The following is a 23,021-nucleotide window of genomic DNA, read 5'->3' on the forward strand; positions in this document are numbered from 1 at the left end:
AAATAAAAGTTGTATATATTGATGAGTTCTACAACTTTGATATTCATGAGTTTTTCATCTGAAATCATTTACCCTTTCAAAATATTATTTCAAGTTGAAATTATTTGAATTTCAAAATTTGAATCGTTCAAACAAAGTCACATGACAAGATGACCAAAATAAAAGTTGTACATGTTGATTAGTTATACAACTTTTATGTTTACGACATTTTCATTTTATTTCATTTAATGTCATAAAATTGTAGTCGTTTTAAAAATCAAATTTTTAATTTTTGTTTTTTTGTTTTCTATATTGTTTTGACTACAATTTTATATATATATTTCTTCATATATAGAATAATACAAAATATTATATTTGTGCATATACACAATATTTTTTATATTACTTTGTGTTTTTATGATATAAAAAATATAGAATTTATAATTTAAAAAAATAGAAAATATTTGTAGGGGCGGTTGGATCAGGAACCACCCCTAAAAATGCATTTGTTGGGGCGGCTGGATCAGGAACTGCCCCTACAAATGTATTTGTAGGGGCGGCTGGATCAGGAACCGCCCCTACAAATAGTACCGACTATAAATAGGAAGAAGCGCACGGGAGTCATCGTCTGGGCGCTGTCTTGTTCCTCCGACGCCGTCAGGCTACCCGCGCCTAGGGTTTCGGCCACCGGTCCCGCGCCCGCCCACACCAGCCCCTGGCGCTCGGCGTCCCGCACCCGGCCCCCGGCGTCCCGCGCCCGGCCCCCGGCGCCCGTCCCCGCGCGCCGACCCTCGGCGTCCCGCCCCCGCACCCCGGCGTCCCGCCGCCGCACGCCCCCAGCGTCCCACCCCCGCACGCCGTTGCACATCGTCCATCTGGACCGGTAAGTGTCAGATCTCTGCGAGCCCTAGCAGTGATTATAGATAAAATAGGACTCATTTTTTTCCTTTGAAGGGCTATTGCATGAGCGTCCTCTATTTTTTTCCTTCCATGATCGTTACAGAGAATAGTATATTTTACGCTATCTAAGGATGTATACTACATTACTACTCTAAGAATATTTTCAAAAAAAGGTCAACACATCAGCTACGGCTTTACCTGCCTAGGTAAAAAAGAAGATAACAGCATTAATGTGGTGGCAAAGTACATGATAATGTCAAAATTATCACTGAACACCTTTTCTTGGACAGAACCAGAGGAAAAACAAAAGAAATCCTTACTGAGAATTCACACCATTGTGCCTTAGTCTGTATAAGGTCAAGAATTGGTTGTGATGACCTTCTGGTATATATTGTTAACCCATGAGATCTGACTCTACATGTCAAGGATCATAGCCTAGAGTTGCTTCCAACAAATGCACAAAATATCAATGTAGTGATGGGGATGCATCACCTAAAAAATTCAAGTAATCTGATTCTCGCACTACATACAACAACAACAAAGCCTTAATTATGACAAAGGGTGAAACTATTAACACATGTTGTGTGAAGTTCTAGAAGAAACTGCTTAATCACCAACATGTTTCCTTCTTGTAGAACTTGTAAAAATGCATCAAATGTAGGAGTAGCGGAACATATCTCTTATGGATCAGCTAAAACTTCATAGCATATACAATTTACAGAAATTAGGAATTGTCCAATCAAATAAGGTTTCTTCATTTTAGATTTTATTTTATGACAAAAAAATATTTAGATAAACTTACAAATCGTAGCTGCCGTTAGCCTACACACAAAAAAATAATCTGCAGTAGATACCACATGGATATTTATTCATTTGAACAGCTCGGAGCGGGGGAGGCAAAACCAGGCAGAGGAGAGGAAGGAGACTGGGTAATTACTATCTAGCTTCCTGGCTCCTAAGCTTGCCTCCTGTCTGTTCTCAAGAGTGATATATACAAATTACAAAGCAAAAATAAGAGCTGTACCAGGCAGTGGAGGTGAGCAGTGCCTTTGCAAGCTACCTGTGCAACAATGCAATGGCCAATGCCCTATCAAATATAAAATCTTGGCTGCCAAGGTTGCTAATCGCCACATTTGCTCCATTCTTGGCAAGTCACGACGCCAAGAGCCCAATCAAATGAATGAAGCTGTGACTCGCGCCATGGCTTGACCGGTCATGACACCTTGCTACACCATGGTGTTTCATGTCATTACATCAAACACCTTGCTACTACTACTACTACTACTACTCCTACTCCTACCACTACTACTAGTACTCCTGCTCCTACTACTACTCCTTCTCTGTTTTTTTTTGCTTATATACTGCTGGTGTGTAGTGGCTGTTGTTGTTGTTGTTGCTGCTACTACTCCTCCTCCTACCACTCCTCCTCCTCCTACTCCTCCTCCTACTACTCCTCCTCCTACTACTCCTACTACTCCTCTTACTACTCCTATTACTCCTCCCTGTACTTGCTACTCCTACTGCTGCTCTTCTTTCAGTGATGCTCCTACTACTACTCCTACTCCTACCACTACTCCTACTAGTACTCCTCCTGCTCCTACTACTACTCCTTTGTTTTTTTTGCTTATATACTGCTGGTGTGTAGTGGCTGTTGCTACTACTACTACTCCTACTCCTACCACTACTCCTACTAGTACTCCTCCTGCTCCTACTACTACTCCTTCTCTGTTTTTTTTTCTTATATACTGCTGGTGTGTAGTGGTTGTTGTTGTTGTTGCTGCTGCTACTACTACTCCTCCTACCACTCCTCCTCCTACTACTACTCCTCCTACTACTCCTCCTCTTACTACTCCTACTACTCCTCTTACTACTCCTATCACTCCTCCCTGTACTTGTTACTCCTATTGCTGCTCTTACTCTACTACTACCACTCTACTGCTACACTTACTCTACTCAACTACTTTCTACTTACTACTCCTAAGTGGCTACTTCTAGCTACTAACTACTTTCTACTTACTACTCCTAAGTGGCTGTTGCTTTCAGTGATCCTTGCTTTGTTATGTCCATCCAAATATTTTAATGGTTAGCATAGAGTTAAGTTAATACACTAAACCTGTTGTGTAGAGGTTCAACTTATGAAACTATTAAGTGATCACCTGCAAATTTAATCTAGTAAAGGCTTTTCTTTCTGGTTTGTTGATCTTGCTTAGGCCGGCTATGTTTTTTTGTGAAGCTAGAACATGCTTGCTTATATTATTGCTTTGTTGCTGGCTATTATTTCAGTATTTCCTTTCTTTCTCAAGTGTTGTGGCTATTATTAAGTGCAAGTAGCAAGACGACGACTACTACTATACTAAACTACTACTACTACTACTACTCTACTCTACTCTATTATCTGCAGGGGTTTGCCAACCATGTGGCAGCAGTCAGCTATTTTTTGGGAAGCAGCAGCTGCTTTTTTACACCTTTTCCTCTATGTTTGTTAAGCAGCTGTTGCTTTTTTTTGCCAAATCTCCCCTCTCCTCTCATCTCCTTTGTTTTGCCGATGATGAAATTGTCCAAGTGCATACATTATATGGAATATGAGCTGATGATCAAGAACTTGTGAGGAACTTGGCATCATTAGCAGCCGCCCCTACATTACCTTCTCCTCTCTTCTATGTTATGATGCCTTGATGCTCCAAGTTCAAGATCAGATGATGATTGACATGTTTCTGAGGCCTCTACCACTGCTACTACTCTTTTTTTTGATATATAATCTGTCATTATAGCACCTACTACTACCACTCTACTGCTAAGTGGCTGCTGCTCTTACTCTACTACTACCACTCTACTGCTACACTTACTCTACTCTACTACTTTCTACTCACTACTACTACTTGCTACTCCTAAGTGGCTGCTGCTCTTACTCTACTACTACCACTCCTACTCTGTTTTTTTGCTTATATATTGCTGGTGTGTAGTGGTTGCTGCTACTACTACTACTCCTACTCCTACCACTACTCCTACTAGTAGTCCTCCTGCTCCTACTACTACTCCTCTGCTTTTTTTGCTTATATACTGCTGGTGTGTAGTGGATGTTGCTACTACTACTACTACTACTACTCCTACCACTACTCCTACTAGTACTCCTCCTGCTCCTACTACTACTCCTTCTCTATTTTTTGCTTATATACTGCTGGTGTGTAGTGGCTGTTGCTGTTGCTACTACTACTACTCCTACTACTCCTACCACTCCTACTACTCCTCCTCCTCCTCCTACTCCTCCTCTTACTACTCCTACTACTCCTCTTACTACTCCTATTACTCCTCCCTGTACTTGCTACTCCTACTGCTGCTCTTCTTTCAGTGATGCTCTTACTACTACTCCTAAGTGACTGCTGCTCTTACTCTACTACTACTACTACCACTCTACTACTACACTTACTCTACTCAACTACTTTCTACTTACTACTCCTAAGTGGCTACTTCTAGCTACTAACTGTTGGTTGCTGTACTTGCTAAGTAGCTGTTGGTTTTTTTTGCCAAATCTCCCCTCTCATCTCTCCTTTGTTTTGCCAATGATGAAATTGTCCAAGTCCATACATTATATGGAATATGAGCTGATAATCAAGAACTTGTGAGGAACTTGGCATCATTAGCAGCCGCCCCTACATTACCTTCTCTCTTCTCTGTTATGATGCCTTGATGCTCCAAGTTCAAGATCAGATGATGATTGATATGTTTCTGAGGCCTCTACCAATGCTACTACTCTTTTTTTTGATATATTGTTGTTTTATAGGACTACTTTGGTTTATAGCCCTTTTTTATTTCTTATACCTTCTCACGTACCTAAAGCACACTTTCTTGCATCTATTAGAACAAAGCGCAAAATAATGTCGTGGACACCAGATAGTGCAGCCCGATGCCCTGAGCATGATGAGCACCCAACCAATGAGGAGCAAGCACTAGAGGACTAGCTAACTCAGGAGCAGTTCGATAACGAGTTAGAAAATGATCTAGAAGTGATGCTTACTCAGGAGCAGTGTGACGAGGAGGAAAGGGGAGCAGAAGGAAGAGTAGGAGAGTCCGTTGAAGGCGAAGAAGAAGAGGATGACTCAGAAGAGGGATATGAAAGTCCCGAGGATCTTTTCCCACGTGAAGCCAGAAGGAGGACAATGGAGGAAGATTGGGACAAGGATTTTGACCCGAACGAGGAGGTAGGGAAAAAGCCGTAGCTTGTAAATTTTGCTAAAGCTTTGGCTGTGTTACCTCTGCTAACACTTTGACCTATCATATATACAGGCCCCTCCTGAAACTCGAAAAAGATGACGTTGACGTCCGTGACATCTCGCTGGACAAGACGGAGTAGAGGAAAGGAGAGCGGAGGCAACAGCCACAGAGACGGATCACGACGCCTCTGCTCCACAAACTCAAGACACAACCACGACTACCAAGCCTAAGAGGAAATGAGGGGATAGAAAAGGAAATCTATATCCAGATAAGGCATGCTATGTGATAACGGAGGTCGGGTCAGCAGGGGAGATCCTTGAGCCGAAGGAATTAAGAGGAAAATTCCGTAATGCGATCGGGGCCCTAGTAAGAGATAAATTGAACCTAGCAATCCCTAACTAAAAGAGGTACCAGAGAACACAAAGAATGCACTATGGGATAGGCAGCTGAAGGTCAATTTTAGATTTCCGAAGGGTAAGCACGAATTGGTAAAAAAAATGCTATCAGGATGATGGGAGAGTCATTCCGACGTTGGAGGTCGGAGCTCAACACGAAGTATATCCAAAAGGGGTTAACTCCCTTCAATGAGTTCAGCAAAATAACTCCTAGTCAATGGGAGGAGCTCGTGGCTCAGAAGACTTCACTGGAGGCATTGGAGCTCAGTGCCCGTAACACCGAGCTGGCAAAGAGGAACAAACACCACCATCATCTAGGCCCCGGTGGCTACTATGCCAAGGAAGAACAGTTTAGGAAGATGGACGAAGAGGCCGCAGCTGCTGGGAATATCGATGTGACGAATTTGAAGGTACGCTCAAGGAACTAGATATATGCGAGGAGTACAGAATCATCCGGCAGTAATCTTAAGTTTGATAAGCTAGAGACCCAAGAGGCGGTATCAAGGATACTGAAATATGCTGAAGACAAGGAGAAGGGTGAAAGCTCTAGTTTGGTTTTGGTGAATTGATGAAACCCTAAGTGCTAACCTAGTTTATCAAGTGATCATGAGATAGGTAGCACACTTCAAGTGGAGAAGCTAATGAAGATCATAACATGACAATGGTGATGGCATGGCAGTGATCAAGGGCTTAAACTTGAAAAGAAGAAAGAGAAAAACAAAAAGCTCAAGGCAAAGGTATAACTTGTAAGAGCTATTTTGTTTTGGTGATCAAGACACTTAGAGAGTGTGATCACATTTAGGTTTGATAGCCGTACTATGAATACGGTTATCAAAGTGCCACTAGATGCTCTAACTCATTGCATATGCATTTAGGATCTAGTGGAATGATAACACCCTTGAAAATGTTTGTGAAAATATGCTAACACATGTGCACAAGGTGATACACTTGGTGGTTGGCACATTTGAGCAAGGGTGAAGAAGTTAGAGGTGAAATGGAGTTGGTCGCAATGACGCTGGCGTCGGTCAACTGATCGGACGCTGGGTCGCTCTACGACTGGACGCTGAAGGGCTACGTCCGGTCGTGTTGTTGGTCGACATAGTGATTAGGGTTAAGCACCGGACGCTGGGATGTGTCCGGTCAAGCATGACCGAACACGTCTGGTCGGCAAAAACTCGGTTTGGACCCTTACTGTAAACGACCGGACGCTGAGGGTTCAGCGTCCGGTCAACTCTGTCGGAGCGTCCGGTCAACATATCGACCGTTGAGATCAAACGTTCACTGTTGAACACAGGAGACATGTGGACGCCATCGGGCGACCGGACGCTGAGGAGCAGCGTCCGGTCAGTTGGACCGGAGCGTCCGGTTGGCCCGTGTTATGCCCAGTGAAGGGGTATAATGGCTCTATTTCATGGGGGCTTCTATTTAAGCCCCATGGCCGGCTGTAGCTCACTACCTTTGGCCATTTTCATTGACATAGCAACCTTGTGAGCTTAGCCAAAGCCCTCCCACTCATCTCCATCATTGATTCATCATCATAGTGAGATTGGGAGTGAATCCAAGTGCATTGCTTGAGTGATTGCATCTAGAGGCATTTGGTGTTCGTGTTTCGCTGCGGATTTTGCTTGTTACTCTTGGTGGTTGCCGCCACCTAGATGGCTTGGAGCAGCGAGGATCATTGAGCGGAGGGTGGTGATGGTCTCCGGCTCCGATCGTGGTGATTGTGAGGGGTTCTTGACCTTTCCCTGGCGAAGAGCCAAAAGGTACTCTAGTGGATTGCTCATGGCTTGTGTGATCCTCATCTTGTGTTGGTTGTGCGGCACCCTATTGAGGGTTTGGCGTGTGAAGCCAATTAGCGCGTGAACCTCCAAGTGAGTGAATCGCCACAATGAGGAGTAGCTTACCGGCAAGCAAGTGAACCTCGGTAAAAATCATCGTGTTCATCCTTTGATTCCGAGGTGATTGGTCTTCATTGTTATTCATCCTTGTGATTGATTGGTTCACTCCTCGACATGGCGGTATAACTATCTTGATCACTCTCTTTACTTTACCGCAAACTAGTTGACAAGCTCTTTAGTGTAGCTTGTTGTGAGAGCTTGCTTGGTTGGTTGGTGTGGCTCTTTAGTTAGCCTTTGAGAGCACACTAATATAGGGTAGTGTCATAGCTCTTGTGTGAATCAACACTATCTAAACTAGAATTGTGGTAGGTGGCTTGCATTTGAGTAGGCTAGCGCAACACTTGCTTCGCCTAATAATTGTCTAACTATTTTGTTAAGTGTTGTTGTAGAAATTTTATTTGGCTATTCACCCCCCCTCTAGCCATTAGGACCTTTCAAAGGGCTCATTCAATCCTTCCAGAGAGAGGGACGAGCTTAGCCTTGGCTTGGGAAACAAGGAGCACACAAGCCGCACCAGGGGGCTAGGGAAAAGGATGACCTGGAAGCAAGGATTCGAAGAGGACAGGCACATGTACAAGAAACATGGCTGAGACCGGGAGACTAGTCTTGAGCTCCAAGTGAAGGCTCTAGTTGCGAAGGCGCTGGAGGAGCAAGGACTGTCTACGGAGCCACGGATATTAGAGACGCCACCGGGAGAACTGGCATTAGTTGGCAGCCCTCCGAAAGTTCCTAGCAGCCAAGGTTCCACTGCAGCCACAACTCCAGTCGATCGCATACGGGAACCAACTAATTGCACCTTGGTGTTTCTCAGCGGCCGGTAGAACACTGTGATGGAGATGGCAACGTGTGTGGCACATCCTCCCAGTGGCTTACACCACAATAATAAGATACCTTCGGACTACACTAGGGTCGAGGTGCATACAGTGAAGCTCAAGTTCATGCAGTGGAGGATAGACTATGCAACTCTCGAGGGGCTGGTGTTACTCAGAGACGTTATGGGGCAGTTCATCCTCTAGCACAAACGGGACATTATATTGACTGCTTCTTCGCCGCCTCCCCCTCTCCCAAATTTGGAGCGAGTTGTTGAGGTCGGGGAGATATTTTCACCGTCTCGTGACCCCCACATTCCCGAGATGCCACATTCTTCCCCATCTCCTAGCGAGCATGTGCCTGATGAGATGCCACAACCTTCTCCAGCTCGTACCGAGCAAGTGCATCATGAGATACCACAATCTTCTTAACAAGCACAGCCGATACATGAACAATGAGTGCCTTTTGAAGAAGCTACAGCATAAGAAGATGAGGACGTGCCTGAATGGGAACTTCGAAAGAAGCATCCAATAACCATAAGGCCAGTTTATGTTCCGATCAAAGACGTCTCGTCGGTGTCCAAGTGGTATTCCCATGACCAGTTCAAGCCTAAGAACCAAGTTAAAAAAGTCCCATCATGGGGTTCTGAGGAGGCCGTCACTAGCAAACTCCACCAAATTGCAAAGCAGTATCCAAATGTTGATGCCATCAAATGGTCAAAGGATTGCCCGAAAACATATGAAAGAGGCAAGCCCTTCCTACCAAACCGGGACATCCAGCGCCTACCACTTGGAATGAGAAGGTTCCATGATTGGTACTTGCGTGTTCTCCCAACGAGCATAAATATCATACAAGCATGCTTTCCCACCGACACATTTGGAAGCCCAGTCGGGAAAATTGTCTTTGACTTCAATGACATGCAAACATGCTTTCACCTGGGAGAAATGGAGATGAATCTAATTCGCACGTGGTGCCTATAAGTCCTTGTCCTCTCGATATGATATGAATGTAATCTTTGAATTTTGTTGTAACTAACCCACGCCATGATTTGTAGAATACAAGTGCACATTGTCAAATAAATGCCAAGTGTAAAAGTCGGGTATGTGGACCCTCAAGCTATAGCCCAAACAAATTTCAATTACCCTAAACGGTGGACACTTGATGCCAAAGAGCTAGCTGCTGCAAAGACTCTTCGGGAGAAAGAGCACATCCGTACGGCGAAACTAAGGGAAGAGTCCCTTAAGGTTACGGCATACATTGCCCTGGCTTTCAAAAATCTCCAACAACACTCTACTATATGGCTGCCATACAACTTCAAGTAAGCTCAACTCTATACTTAAAGCTTTGTTCGATATATTTTATTCGATACAAAAGAGATTATCTAGTTCTATGATTAAATCCATGCAGCAACCACTGGATTTGTATAGCCGTCGATGTCGGGAGGAGCATGGCATGGGTCTTTGATTCATTAGATAAGGACCCGGCGACATACAAAGACTTCATATCGATTCTCAAGACGTATACATATCGACAATCCTCATTAGCTTATATGTTTGTATACATACTTGTAACGTTCACTTTTGGATACTAACAAGTTGTATTTGCTAAAATAATTCGAACATGGCATTTAGGTTCTATGTCACTAATCATCATGGAAGGCATGATCCAGCAAGGAAGGAAAAGCTGGCTATAAAAACACTATGTGCGGTAAGTGTAACTTACTTCTTCAGTACTCCATTACATGGCTGTCAAAAGCATTACTTAACATTTTCATATGCAAAACACACAATGCCCCAAGCAGAAGCCTGGGAGTGTACATTGTGGATACTATATATGTTCTATAATGAGTAACACCGGTGCCTACAGGAGACACTCCTTAAGGATAAGTTTGAACCTCTTCACCCGTAGTATAAAAACTTCGTAAATGGTATGAAATACTAAACCAAAACTTGTTCTCTTGTAGTGGAGAGAAGAGAAAGGAATGAAAAGAGACCCATACAAGGATGACCAACTCTTAGAACTTGTCGGTGACCTTTGCAACTTCATATTGGACCAGATTGTACACGTCAGAGGCGCCTACCATGACCAAGAGTCTGAGTTAGGTACAAATCCTCAGTACCAACACCTTCGTGAGACTGAAAGACTAGCTCTAGGACGTTGATAACAATGTGTATGGAATTTATATATTTAATGATGGATTATATATATTCTTGTGAATTGGACTTGTAATTGTAGTTTATAGAGTACTCTTGTGCTTGTAGTCGCGGTCGCGGGGCGTTCGGCAATGCGAACGCTGGTCGCAGGGCGTTCGGCAACGCGAACGCGGTTCGGAACGCTGGTCGCGGGGCGTTCGGCAACGCGAACACGGTTCGGAATGTTGGTCGCGGGGCGTTCGGCAATGCGAACGCGGTTCGGAACGTTGGTCGTGGCACGTTCGGCAACGTGATTTTGAATTGTAAATTTGATTTTTTTTACGGGAAAACGTACTGTAGGGGCGGTTTTAGATAGAACCGCCCCTACAAATACTTGTTTGTAGGGGCGGCTGGTAATACGAGCCGCCCCTACAAATCGATTTGCAGGGACGGCCTAGGAACCGCTCCTATAAATGCATGATTTGTAGAGACCCTTGCGTAGGGGTGGCTGGGCAAACCGCCCCTACAAATGGTCTACAACCACCCCTAAAAACCTTTTTTGACGTAGTGAGAAAAAAACAATACTATTAAATAGATGGTCACTTTAGGACATGACTCATGAGAATAGGTAATCTGACAGAGACGCACTAAATCAACCATTGTAAAAAAAGATGAAATTCTCTCGGGCCTAGGAATTATATAGCCCACAAGTTAGCCAGCGTACGCGTCTAGCCCACCGTTCAGCTGCTGAATTCCCTGGGCAGCGCCCACACGTTATGAGCCAGGGCCCGCGCGCTTCCTTTGGTAGCTCCACCACCCTTTGTCGGCAAGATAAACATTCCCAAGTCCAACGACGAGTGGCACAAACAATTAACGGCACGCGGAAGCTCAAAGAGCAGCAAGAACCAAGAACACGTGCCGGCCGCCGATCGAATCCACCGAGCAAGAACCAAGAACAAGGCGGCGGCGATCGATCTGCGGTATATGATGGCGGCGCCCTACTACGGAGGCCCTGCGCCGGGGGCGGCGGCGGCGCCGGCGCCGGCCCCTGTGGCGGTGGTGTCCCCGCAGTTCTGCGCGCCGTACGTGGTGCCCCTGACGGTGACCAAGAAGGCCATCAGCCTCTCCGACGGCGACTTCACCGTCACCGACGCCAACGGCGCCGTCGTGCTGCGGGTCAAGGGCGCCATCTTCAGCGTCCGCCACCGCCGCGTCCTCCTCGACGCCGCCGGCCAGCCCATCCTCTCCATGCAGGAGAAGGTAATTAAGCTTCACGGATCGATCGGTCATTCATTTTTTTTCTTTTAGTTTCGATTTGTGGCTTGATCTGCGGTCACAAGGACCGTCGTCGACTCCTACAGTGAATGAAAGATCCAAGAAACCGTGTTACAAAAACCAGAAACATCAGTATTATTGATCTACTCTCTGTTTTTTTCCCCATTTGGTCAAAGTTATTAACTGTTCTTGGGGGTTGATTTGGAGAGGAAACATCAAACATAGGAGCCGGATCATCAATTGCAGAGTTGAGCAAGAAAAACTTGCGCTAGAAATCCTGATAAAGAAATATAATGATCAGTATGGAAGTATCAAATTTCTATTGTGAGGTTTTATTTTCGCAGGAGGCGTCGAAATTTGGGATGATGGGGAACCGTCCAAAGTGGAATAAGCTTTAGTATAATCTGGCAGTCAACTTCATTGCTTGGAGCGCGTCTGTGTCGTTGGAAATTGATGGTACCTGACTCAAGTTAGATGGGGGGTTGACCATATGATAGCAATGATTTATTAGTTCCCTGCGCAATTTCTATCATAATCACAACGTTGCTAAAAGAAATTTCATGAGTTGGACTTCAGCCTTTGGAATGCTTTCGCAACCTTATTATATCCTTCAGAACTCAGACTGAGCATATAATATCTTAAATGTTAACATCACATCGAAACTTTGCAAGGCCCAAATATGAAAGTCAAACAACTCAAAATATGGAACAAGGTCTTGTGAGGAGGTTCGAAAGATCTTCGTTCTGAACTTTATTATTATAAAAGCAGCCGATTTTAACTGTTTGTCTTAACCTGTGCTACATCAAACCAGGTCTTGTTAACGGATTTATGGGACCTCAATCTGTTACCAACACACCCAATTTCCATGCATCTTGCAGACCAAAAATCCTCCTGCCATTGCAACAAAATTAACAAGCCCCCTGCCAACATACTCTAGTAGATCGATCATACATAGCAAGAAGTTCAGCATCACCTGACACTGACAGTGGCACATTATTACCAGGTATTCAGCATGCACAACAGGTGGGAGGTCTTCAGAGGGGATAGCTCGAACGCAAGTGATTTGCTCTTCACCGCGAAGAAATCTTCAATCATCCAACTGAAGACAGAGATGGATATCTTCCTGGCTTCCAACACCGCGCAGCAGGTGTGCGATTTCAAGATCAAGGGCAGCTACTTCGACAGGTCGTGCGCCTTCTATCTTGGCGACTCCAACAACATGATTGCTCAGGTGAGTACAGAGTACAGAAACTGGGAGCATTTGTGTTTGTGATCATATCTTGGACCAAATATTTAGCTGATGTGTTTGCCATTCATTTGGCGCCGCTGCAGATGAACCGTCAGTTTACTGTCTCGAATGTACTGCTTGGAAAGGACACGTTCGGTGTTACCGTGTTCCCACATGTTGACTTCGTGTTCATCGCAGCTCTCGTTGTGATACTGGATGAGATTCATAGGGAACGATCCGACTGAGGAACACACCAAGCACAAGCTTATTTCACCATGTCGCAGCATGTTATATATTGTCACAAGTTGTTGTCGACTGCTTTTTTACATGTATTTGAGGGTTTTGCATATGTCCAATTATACAAGCAAGATCGACTATTGAACTTTGTTGTTTAATATTATGCCAACGTTTACAGTATTGTGTATTAATTTACTTTTTCTTATGAGTTTTGAGAGCTGTCCGATGGCTGGTGTGTATGTACAGTATGATGGAACCGGAACTCACTGTATTTCGCAAGGAGTGCACTGACTTGTTTGGGCTGCGATGACCCGCGCATGGGCCCTTAAAATGGCCAAACCAGCTGATCAGGCCGTTCTATTGAATGAGGACGGGCCATCGGTCTTGACGGAACAGCCCAATATGTATGTACAAGGGCTCCTCCATTTTCAGCCTCCAGCAGACCACCAGGTCCACTGTCTCGCATGTACATGTGGTAAATAATGCAAATCCATAAGAATTAATCATATAGGATTTAAAACATTTGCAAAAATTCACTACATTGTTTAGAACATATGAATGAGGTTTTGACAACAATGAATTTTATGCACTCAAACTCAAAATAATTAGCACGAGCTGAAACATCACATTTGCAACAAGCCTCAACATCTTCGGTATAGCTCCTCCTGCTTGTGATTTTCTTTGTGAAGTGATTCTCTGAAAGTGATTTTGTGCAGGAAATAAATCAAGAGAAGTTATTGTTCCCAACTCCCAGTCTCCTAGTTCATTCAAAAACATGATTTACTTCATAGCAAAAAAGAACTGTTTGACAAAGCTTCTTCTGAATTTAGCGTAGAGGTTTCTCTAGGAGATCTGCCAAACAAAATCACGACTAAAACTTTCTTTCTCTCCATGTTCACCCTCCTCTCTAAGGATGGCGAGAAATGAAAATCCCTGTCTCCTCCATCTTCGGCAGGTTAGGGCTATGATTTTCAATGTTAAGGTGAAGGGTTTGGGACTTTGGAGGGATGACCAAGGGAATAAGATTGGCCAAACTCTGGTGTTGGTAGGTAGGACGGCGGGGATGCCACTATCCTGAGCGGTAGGCGGATGGCTAGTGGTGAGGTTCAAGGCAGGACTTATATCTTCTTTAATAAGCTATCATGTCAATCAATTTGGAAGGCAAAATAGATCCCAATACGAAGAGTGTTGGGACAAGGGAAAGGCACAATACTCTGGTGACAATGTTGTGGCTGGAGGAAGGAAAATGGCCAGAAGAGAATGGGGTAAAATACACGCAAATGGCATGGATCAACCTAGTTTATCTCATTGGTTCTCAGGGTAACATACTACTACATAAACAACTTTTAGCAACACCCAGAGGGAGCTCAATTCCCAGCCGTCTTTATAGAGGTTTCCGTCAAGTCCCATTAACCAAGCCATCACTAGAAATACACTTTTAGAGGTCCGCATATCGACTCCCCTCTTCCTCAATGTTTATATGACCAAAATTGTGATTATATTTCCAGCTAATAATTCTTCACATCTCCTATATTTTGTCCATGAATTTTAAGATAATTTTAGGCAATACGTATCAAATTTTATCCTTGTCTAACTATAGAAACAACTGTAAATTGTTAATTGTCTTTGTGCCAACAGAAATTAGATTTTGTCGGGTTTGTGGTTTTATCTAATGGGCTTTTTATTCTCAGAAAATTATTGGATTTGTTAAAATTCAGGTGTGAATTTTAGTTTCCTTTCAAGCGACGGTTATTGCATATATTTTATACTAAAATTGGAGATTTCATTTGTTGCCATTTCTGTAAACGCAATCTGTAATTTTCGGAACCGAGAATAAAAAACCTGTTACACAAAACCACAAACCTCACAAAATTTGATTTGTATTGGCACAAAGACAATTAACAATTAACAATTATTTTCTATAGGAAGACAAGGACAAAATTTAATATGTTATGACACAAAGATAAATAACAAATCACAAAAGTAACAATTTACTTTTACTAGTTAGAGGTACAAGAGTGTTGCTTGAAATTATCTTAAAATTCAGGCACCTGAAAATAGAAAAAATGAAAAATTATTGCAAATTGTGAGTATAGAAATTGCAATGAATAACTAAACTAAATTTTAGTGTAATATATATATATATATATATATATATATATATATATATATATATATATATATATATGCAATAACAGTCTCCTAAAAAGGAAACTAAAATTTAGGCACCTGAATTTGAGCAAGTCATTCTTTAATTCCACTTCTCACAAACTTTCCTTGACACCTATTTGGAGGTTATTGGACGGCATGCATTGATGAGCTGAAACCTTAACCCGGTAGAGAAAGCTGGACAACAGATAACAATTCTTTTGAAAATTTTAGCCAATTAATAATTAAGGTTGAGGACCTGTGCCTGTCATATACCATGCATATTAATCAACGATCGGCACAGTACAAAAAGTTAAGGGTCGCGATGCATGCACTTAATAAATAGTCCACGGTAGCCAATTTGGATGCTTGTTACCAACACGCGGCTTCGTGCCAATTTCTCGTTACTAGCTAGATTGGCTTATCGTTGGGTGCGTGACCAAGCAAGGTCACTACGCGTCTATGCCTTGACCTGTTCTAATAAAATCATTTGTGTCGTTTCGTTTCATTCTGTAGCTATTGCGGCACGCGGGCCGCCGCACTAGCTACAGAAGATCTTTTCATTAGTTCACATCCACTTTGCTTCGTCAACTTGGGTGTGTTATACATACTCAAGGGGCCAACTCCGATCCCGGCCCCATCCAGCAAAGCCGCTGGCGCTGCTGTTCTGTAAATTAAGGCGATCGATTTCGATGGAAAGGGACACTTCAGCGCTGGCTCCGGCACCGGTGCCGGTGGCGGTGGTGTCCCCGCAGTTCTGCGCGCCGCACGTGGTGCCGCTGACGGTGACCAAGAAGGCCATGAGCTTCTCCGGCGGCGACTTCACCGTCACCGACGACGCTAGCGGCGCCGTCGTGCTGCAAGTCAGGGGCACCTATCTCAGCGTCCGGAGACACCGGGTGCTGCACGACGCCGCCGGACGGGCCATCCTCACCATGCAGCGGAAGGTACGTAACTTTACGTTACACAGCGGATCGATTCGTCGGGCGTCGGGCGTATCTTATCTATCTAATATTGTCACCATTCCCTTGTTTCTTGCTTCTGCGGGCTGTGCCTCCATGGGAGTTCAGAAGAATCGATCGTACTCCTACAGTCCTAGGCTCCTAGCTGCTAGCAGTATACGTATACAAATACGAAGAAGCAAAAATCCAAGAAACTGATATGATCGTAGCTAAGTTTCCTTAGGTCCCTCGCGTAAAATAAGTCCCTCCATTCTAATTAAATTTTAAATCGTTTTACATTTTTGCCAAGTCAAACTTTCCGTCTTTGACAAAGTTTATAGAAAAATGGCTAAACGTCTACAATGCCAAACTAAATTTATTAGATACGCAATGAAATATATTTTGATATAGTGTATTTATTTCATATTTCACGAATGTTTACTGTTGACGGCCAAAAAAAGGTCAGAGAGGAGGTTAAATTTATTAGATACGCAATGAAATATATTTTGATAAAAGTGAAGATTTTTTTTTAGTTTTAAAAACTCTACTCTAGAACTCTTTTAAAGAGCTTAGGTTTTGCATGTCTGTGAGTTATAAAACTGCAGTTTTTTTAATAATATAACACTCAATTAGAACCTTAGTACATAACGTAGCTATGTTTAGAATTCCTACTATAATAAACATGGTACTTAGACCATGTCTTCTTTGGGTACCTTATGTTAAAAAGTAAATTTGATAAATATTAATTGTGCTAACAGGTATTTAGTATGCATGAAAAATGGAAAGTGTTCAGAGGGGATACCACGGCTGCAAATGATTTGCTATTCACAGTGAAGAAAGCATCCATTTTCCAAATGAAGACAAAGTTGGATGTCTTTCTGGCTGGGAACACCACAGCAGAGCAGGTATGTGATTTCAAGATCAAGGGTAGCTACTTCGAGAGGTCTTGTGCCTTCTATCGCGGCAACTCCAACGTACTGATTGCTCAAGTGAGTACAAAACATGTACTATATATAATATATTGCCCCTTCTAGCTAATTATATTTCGGAGTTTATAAACTTTTATTAAGATAGCTAGTAAACATGCATGTCTGCCATTTGATGCTGCAGATGAATCGCAAGTTTACTTTGTCAAATGTGCTGCTCGGAAAGGACACGTACAGTGTTAGCGTGTTCCCTCACGTGGACTACGTGTTCATTGCGGCTCTTGTTGTGATTCTGGATGAGATACACAGGGATCGATCCAAATGAGGATTGAGCAGCACACTCCAATTGACCAATCCCAAGCTTCCCCCATCGATGGAGTTGCTGGTTTCAACACTGTTATTCGATTAAGGGATGCATATGTATATAAATTATGCTAAAATAAACAACTTTATTGACTTGTGTAGATAAACTCTACTGCATCTTGTTTGGTTGATTTTACTGATGTTATATATTGACCAAATGATGTCACATTAGCAAACTTTGAAGTGTGAGTCAAACATGTAGTCTTTGTCATGGTTCAAATATATCATTCAAACGAAACATTCATCAATAAATTTGTGTATTATTTCGTTGATATATGTACAATATGCACTGCACCGATAAATGATTATGCACTGCACTGACAAATGATTATGTCAGTGACACCTCAATTTTTCAGGAAGTTAACTTTTTAATATAAGGTATCCATTTAGTTAATATATAATTATGGATTTGTGAACCTAAAATCTGTCGGATTTTAATTAGACAAATCACATGATGACACGTATGCAAGGAAAAATTGACAGATGGTAAAAGCAAAATCTGTCAGATTTTTATAACACAGGTCAATACCAAAAAAAGATCCAAAACCAGTTAACAAAGCAGCAGAGTAGCAGCGCCTGAACACACAATCATATCAACTAGTCTTTTTGCGCGTGCCCATGCGCGCGGGGGCATTGGCCGGTAGTGCCTACGATCACTGAATCAGAACGGACCTAAGAACAAATGTGATCATAACGTTGTAGTAATAGACTGAAAGATATCTAGCCATCAGTTACTCAACACAAGAGATTAGTTCGTCCTACATAGGATATGCCAATAATACATACAGATAGGACGCAATCCTCAGGTGGATAAGCGTCCAGATTGTACATGATGCTACATAAAAGAGTTTATGGCCATGATAACTTTTGCAGTTTTATTTGTCAAATGGAACCTTGAGATAGATAATGACAGAACACATGTGATCAATAGAGTAAGGAATATAAGGTTGGTCCTCAAATCAAAAACTCTAAACTGGATGCATAGATATTGAATATTATTGCAAATATCTTACATGCCATAATACACATGAATAATACAGGTTTCAGCATAGCTGACATGAATAATAGCTAGGCCGAGATGGTGGAACATATAGCATATTATACATAGCCAAAGCCGAGTTTATGTGATATGTTCAAATATTACATATATTTTACATGAGCAATAAAGCACATGAGAAGTTTTCAGTCCACGAGACATAGCGTCTAAGACGGCAGAACATACCATATTACAGATAGATAAATCACAATACTTAGCACATGTCATAGGAGCATAGGGTTAGCTAAGTAGCTTCTGCCCATGAGCTTCTCCTGATCAACCTTAATGAAAATAGTTTTGTAATATCCAGTGAAAACGTGCCAGAAGCTGTGCCTGCAACATGTTTTTTGTTGCCTGCATCGTTCCTGACCTCCAAACTATGACCTGTAAATAGTACATCAACAATGACATGTAAGTAATATAGAGACTGCTGAACCACTCTATGTAAGGGACAATATAATTCTTCTACTGTTGACATATGCATGAGCAGAGGCAGTGTAGAGCACGCCTCACACAATGAGCATTCTGCAACCCAAGTGTTACATGGCTGTCAACTAACTGGGAGTACCTACTCGACAGTTATTAACAGTAAGCTATAAAATATATATACCCATGCAGTAAAATAGCCCACATGACTTGCTGCCTGTGAAGGCAATGCAATGGTTGACAGCCGAAGTAGCATTTTAACATAATTTGATGTTGTTGGAGCCTTTGGTACAGGCATAGATTTAGGAAAGAAAGGGATAAATGACATGGTACACAATTTTTCCTGCATCTTTTTGAAGAAAATATTGACTGATAAAATTCTAGATAATTTTGGTGACTCCCAGTCATACACGGTACAGGGTTTTGCTGATACATCAGCTAGAGAAAGGCCTCCTGCAAGTAGAGAATCAACTTGGGACAAACTATTTTCATCTTTTACTACCTGCGCAAAATCAGTCACACGCATCTGTTAAAAGACGCCTCCATTTTTCCTGTTCAAATGATGATGACTCTGAACCATGATTCATTAAGTAGCCACTATCAAGTTCAATCCTGCCATTGTTTTAAAATCAATATAAGGATGTGCACTCTTTTCTTTTATGTGCATATGCAGATTATCCAGTGCCAAAAATTACATAGTTCATCATATATTCAGAAAGTTCTTTTATAGACCGGCTACCCAAGTACCCATTTGCTTCTTTTGTGATAATCACCAGACGACTGGACTGTAGTTGACAACAAAAAAGGACTGCCAGGAACATCATTTGTGTTTCAATTCTAGGCCTTCCCAAATACCAGGCAACATAAATCACAGATACCAATGTCAAATTCAGTTTCATACTGGAAGGCAAAACCAAACTTATATATGATTTTACATCCCAAAAAAAAGAATCCATCCATTCCTGCCTTGGCATCATATTGGCAAAGAGACAGAGAGGAACACATACTTCCCAGAGCTTGCATGCAGCTCACTTTCAGGACTGCTTCAGGAAGACCTTTCCTACACGAAATGGCAGTTAATAACTATCTCCTGCACTAATTACAAAACTATAAGCCTTCTTGCAATGGAATAAAGAAATATAAATATCTATCTTTGCATCAAGTATAAAGACATCTATTATCCATATATTTGGGTTGGAGATGTTTTCTCATGGTTATGAATAGCATTTAGCATGACTATTTCATAGCAGCTTAGTCTCTGTTTGTAGACAATTGCTACTTTACACATAATTAAAATTAAAATTGGTGCAACAACATAGCATTGTAGCAATCAAAATTCTTGAAAAAGCTATACATTTACCCGGTGCTAGAGTTCATATATTAGCTAAAAGCGAAGTCATATACCAAACAAAAAAGTTATAATCACTGTGACAGCCATACAATAGGAATCAAAGAAGCCAATACAAAGATATAGTTCAGAAATTAAAGATAGTAAATCAAAATACCCTGATTTTGAGGTGGCTCCATGTAATGATTACCTTGCTAGCAAGCCATGCTCAAGTAGACAAGTACAATTGCTGTTCTGCAGAACGCTCCAGGCAGGGCCGCTCGCCTCGCTGCTAGCTAGTCAGCTACTACTGCCTCTGAAGGTTGCAAAATCAGCGGCTTGTCATGCCATTTGCCTAGACATAAATGCAGGTTGTAAAGAGTAACTTTTTTCTGATTTGAAATACCAATGCTACCATGCTAGACGGATGTAATACTACATGTCCAAAAGCATCCCAGGTGATCTTATTTCCATAGCAAAATATAGATGACTTCAAAAGTATTTTTCTTTCCTAAATGAATCACCTGTGATATTGTGTTTGGTTAGATTGAGATAAATAGAGGTAGAGAACTAAACTTGATTGCTTCTGTATGGATTTGATGAAGCTTCAAGTCAGGGTTCTCTGTGCCTCAGCCTGCAACATCCATGTAAACTTTAATTGGACAGCCAATGTCCGGCCACTGCCCTGACCTACAGACTATGACACAACCTCACCTAGCCGCTCGCCAACCTGCCTAGCGACACACCTGAATCAAAGATTAGAATCACCAAACTTGCTTGGATTGGATTAATATCACAGTGCACTCAAACCAACTTTTGGTACAAGCAACATAGGTGAGATCAACATCTCATCTATTCATTTATAGAGACATGATTATTGTCCAAAAACCATTACAGGCCAAGCATCCTGTAATAATATGCAAGTTCAGTACATCATATTTGTATAATGGAATATTGAAATATTTTCATTTGTAAAATGGTAGTCTAGGGGTGTAACATGACACAGCTAGCATGAATTTAACAACATAATAAATTTAGCATTTTTATCCAACTATTCACAGTTTCTTCAGAACACTTTATTAGCATGATTAAAAGCTGCCTTTTCAGAACATTAACTCTCTGATGGCATTTCAAATGCTTCATAATTCAGGAAATGTTAACTTTGAGCTAGAAACCTAGAAGCAAAATAAATAATGGATTAGAGCAAAAGTTGAAAGATCATATACAGAGGATGCATACCTGGCAGCACCTTTTTAATTACTCTACAATTCTATATGGACACCTTGACAAAATTAACAGCAAAAGCAACATCAAAATACAATTACTGGGAAACCCTAAACCCCTGAAGGAAACCGTCACATTGCAGGCCTAGTACAGAACACAAAGCAATAATTAGACTCGGCTCCGAGATTCACAAAAAAAATTAACAAGAATCAAATACGTACAGGTTGTGCGCTTGTAAAGCTTGGGTCCTTGCTATGTGTTAAGGATAGAATCCCCAGCGGACCGTGACGGATGGTTGTTGGGTCTTCCGCGGCCGCACCAGGGGCCACGCGCACCGGGGCTGCCGCACCAGAGGCCGCCGCGCCGAGGGCCTTCCTCGCCGGGGCTGCCGTGCTGTACACAGCCAGATTCGGAATCAAGAAATCTCAAAGCAAAAGCACCAGATCCATGAATATCCGGCCCAAAATCACCAGAGGAAGAAGAAACCTGCGCTGGGGGGCTGCCGCGCCACCATGCCGCGCCGGGGAGCGCCCTCGCCTCACACCCGCGCCCAGAGCTCCGAGGGAGGAGGGATCGGGAGGAGCCGGGCGTGCTCGCCCAGGCCTGCGTCCGCCGCCGGGGCGTGCTCACGGCTGTGGCCGCCGCCACGCAGGGCGCCGCCGCGCCGGGTTGCGGCCGCGCCTGGGGGCAGCCTCGCCGGGGCGCCGTGCCCGGCCTCGCCTGGAAGCCACGCCGCCACCACGGGAAAGGAGGGAGAGGGAGGAGGCGCGGATGCGGACGCGAGAGAGAGCTGGCCTCGCCGGGGCGAGGTGCCCGGCCTCGCCTGGAAGCCGCGCCGCCACTGCGAGAAAGGAGGGAGAGGGAGGAGGCACGGATGCGGATGCGAGAGAGAGCTAGGGTTTGGACCCAGTATATATTTGGCTGCGGAGTGGCTCGGGAAGAGACAGGAGCACCGTTCATCAGGAATCCGAGGAGTGAAAATAATCTTGCTACCGTGGACACCGTGTGCGCCCGTCTTGGCCACACGCTCTATTCTCTTTAAAAGCTAGTAGCAGCGCATGCACAAAACCAATTAGACGTAGCAGCATTAGCACTTGCCTCTTTCCCCGAATAGTCCTTCAACGTCTCCAATTTCCAAACTTGAAGCACTAGACCGAATTTTTTTATTTTTTAGCCCTTTTTTTGATTTTTTTTACAAATATGCCCCTGGAGGTATGCTTTCAAAATCTGGACCCTTAGCTCGGTGCCATCGATGGTGGCGCCGAGGTTACACGTCTCGGCGCCATAGATTCTGGCGCCTAGGGCGGGGCCACGTTGGCGGCGTGGATGCTGACATGGCAGCCAGCTCGGCGCCATAGATCTTGGCGCCAAGCTTGGCGCCGTGGTTATTGGCGCCGAGCTTGATGCCAAAGATCCTGGCGCCGAGCTTGTGTTTTGACCCGGCGCCCAACCTTCCTGCCCGAGCCTTTTTCCTCTTTCTCCTCCCTCTCGGGTTTTTTCTCTCCCCACTTCGTCCTACCTCACGAATCGGCATATTGGACCTTAGAAACTTTGATTTGATCCG

The 23,021-nt window shown here is 43.2% G+C and overlaps 2 protein-coding genes and 1 long non-coding RNA gene across 5 annotated transcripts; 2 read left to right on the forward strand and 1 right to left on the reverse strand.

Annotated features, from left to right (window-relative positions):
* The first annotated feature begins 11,062 nt into the window (after positions 1 to 11,062).
* LOC136545441 (protein LURP-one-related 10-like) lies at positions 11,063 to 13,246 on the forward strand. The gene is made up of 3 exons (XM_066537463.1): positions 11,063 to 11,586; positions 12,605 to 12,832; positions 12,934 to 13,246. Exons 1-3 carry the CDS (start codon positions 11,311 to 11,313, stop codon positions 13,072 to 13,074), a joined length of 645 nt encoding a protein of 214 aa, XP_066393560.1. The 5' UTR covers positions 11,063 to 11,310; the 3' UTR covers positions 13,075 to 13,246.
* Positions 13,247 to 15,733: 2,487 nt separating this feature from the next.
* Positions 15,734 to 17,627, forward strand: LOC136545442 (protein LURP-one-related 15-like). Its single transcript, XM_066537464.1, has 3 exons — positions 15,734 to 16,161; positions 16,914 to 17,144; positions 17,266 to 17,627. Exons 1-3 carry the CDS (start codon positions 15,907 to 15,909, stop codon positions 17,404 to 17,406), a joined length of 627 nt encoding a protein of 208 aa, XP_066393561.1. The 5' UTR covers positions 15,734 to 15,906; the 3' UTR covers positions 17,407 to 17,627.
* A 2,288-nt stretch (positions 17,628 to 19,915) lies between these two features.
* Positions 19,916 to 21,419, reverse strand: LOC136545443 (uncharacterized). Of its 3 annotated transcripts, none has more exons than XR_010781024.1 (4): positions 20,948 to 21,419; positions 20,810 to 20,867; positions 20,445 to 20,549; positions 19,916 to 19,966 (listed from the first exon to the last, which is right to left on the reverse strand). It is a non-coding gene; the product is annotated as an uncharacterized lncRNA (long non-coding RNA). The 3 variants fall into 3 exon arrangements; XR_010781026.1 differs by having other exon boundaries at positions 19,917 to 19,961; XR_010781025.1 differs by having other exon boundaries at positions 19,922 to 19,996.
* Between the last annotated feature and the right edge of the window lie 1,602 nt (positions 21,420 to 23,021).

Source organism: Miscanthus floridulus, chromosome 3 (genome assembly GCF_019320115.1).
Source record: "Miscanthus floridulus cultivar M001 chromosome 3, ASM1932011v1, whole genome shotgun sequence".
Taxonomy (NCBI): Eukaryota; Viridiplantae; Streptophyta; class Magnoliopsida; order Poales; family Poaceae; genus Miscanthus; species Miscanthus floridulus.

Coding starts and splice junctions, on each gene's coding strand:
- LOC136545441 (XM_066537463.1), top strand. CDS start 11,311: ATGATGGCGGCGCCCTACTACGGAGGCCCTGCGCCGGGGGCGGCGGCG. Junction 11,587..12,604: donor TCCTCTCCATGCAGGAGAAG/GTAATTAAGCTT, acceptor CATTATTACCAG/GTATTCAGCATGCACAACAG. Junction 12,833..12,933: donor CCAACAACATGATTGCTCAG/GTGAGTACAGAG, acceptor GCGCCGCTGCAG/ATGAACCGTCAGTTTACTGT.
- LOC136545442 (XM_066537464.1), top strand. CDS start 15,907: ATGGAAAGGGACACTTCAGCGCTGGCTCCGGCACCGGTGCCGGTGGCG. Junction 16,162..16,913: donor TCCTCACCATGCAGCGGAAG/GTACGTAACTTT, acceptor TTGTGCTAACAG/GTATTTAGTATGCATGAAAA. Junction 17,145..17,265: donor CCAACGTACTGATTGCTCAA/GTGAGTACAAAA, acceptor TTGATGCTGCAG/ATGAATCGCAAGTTTACTTT.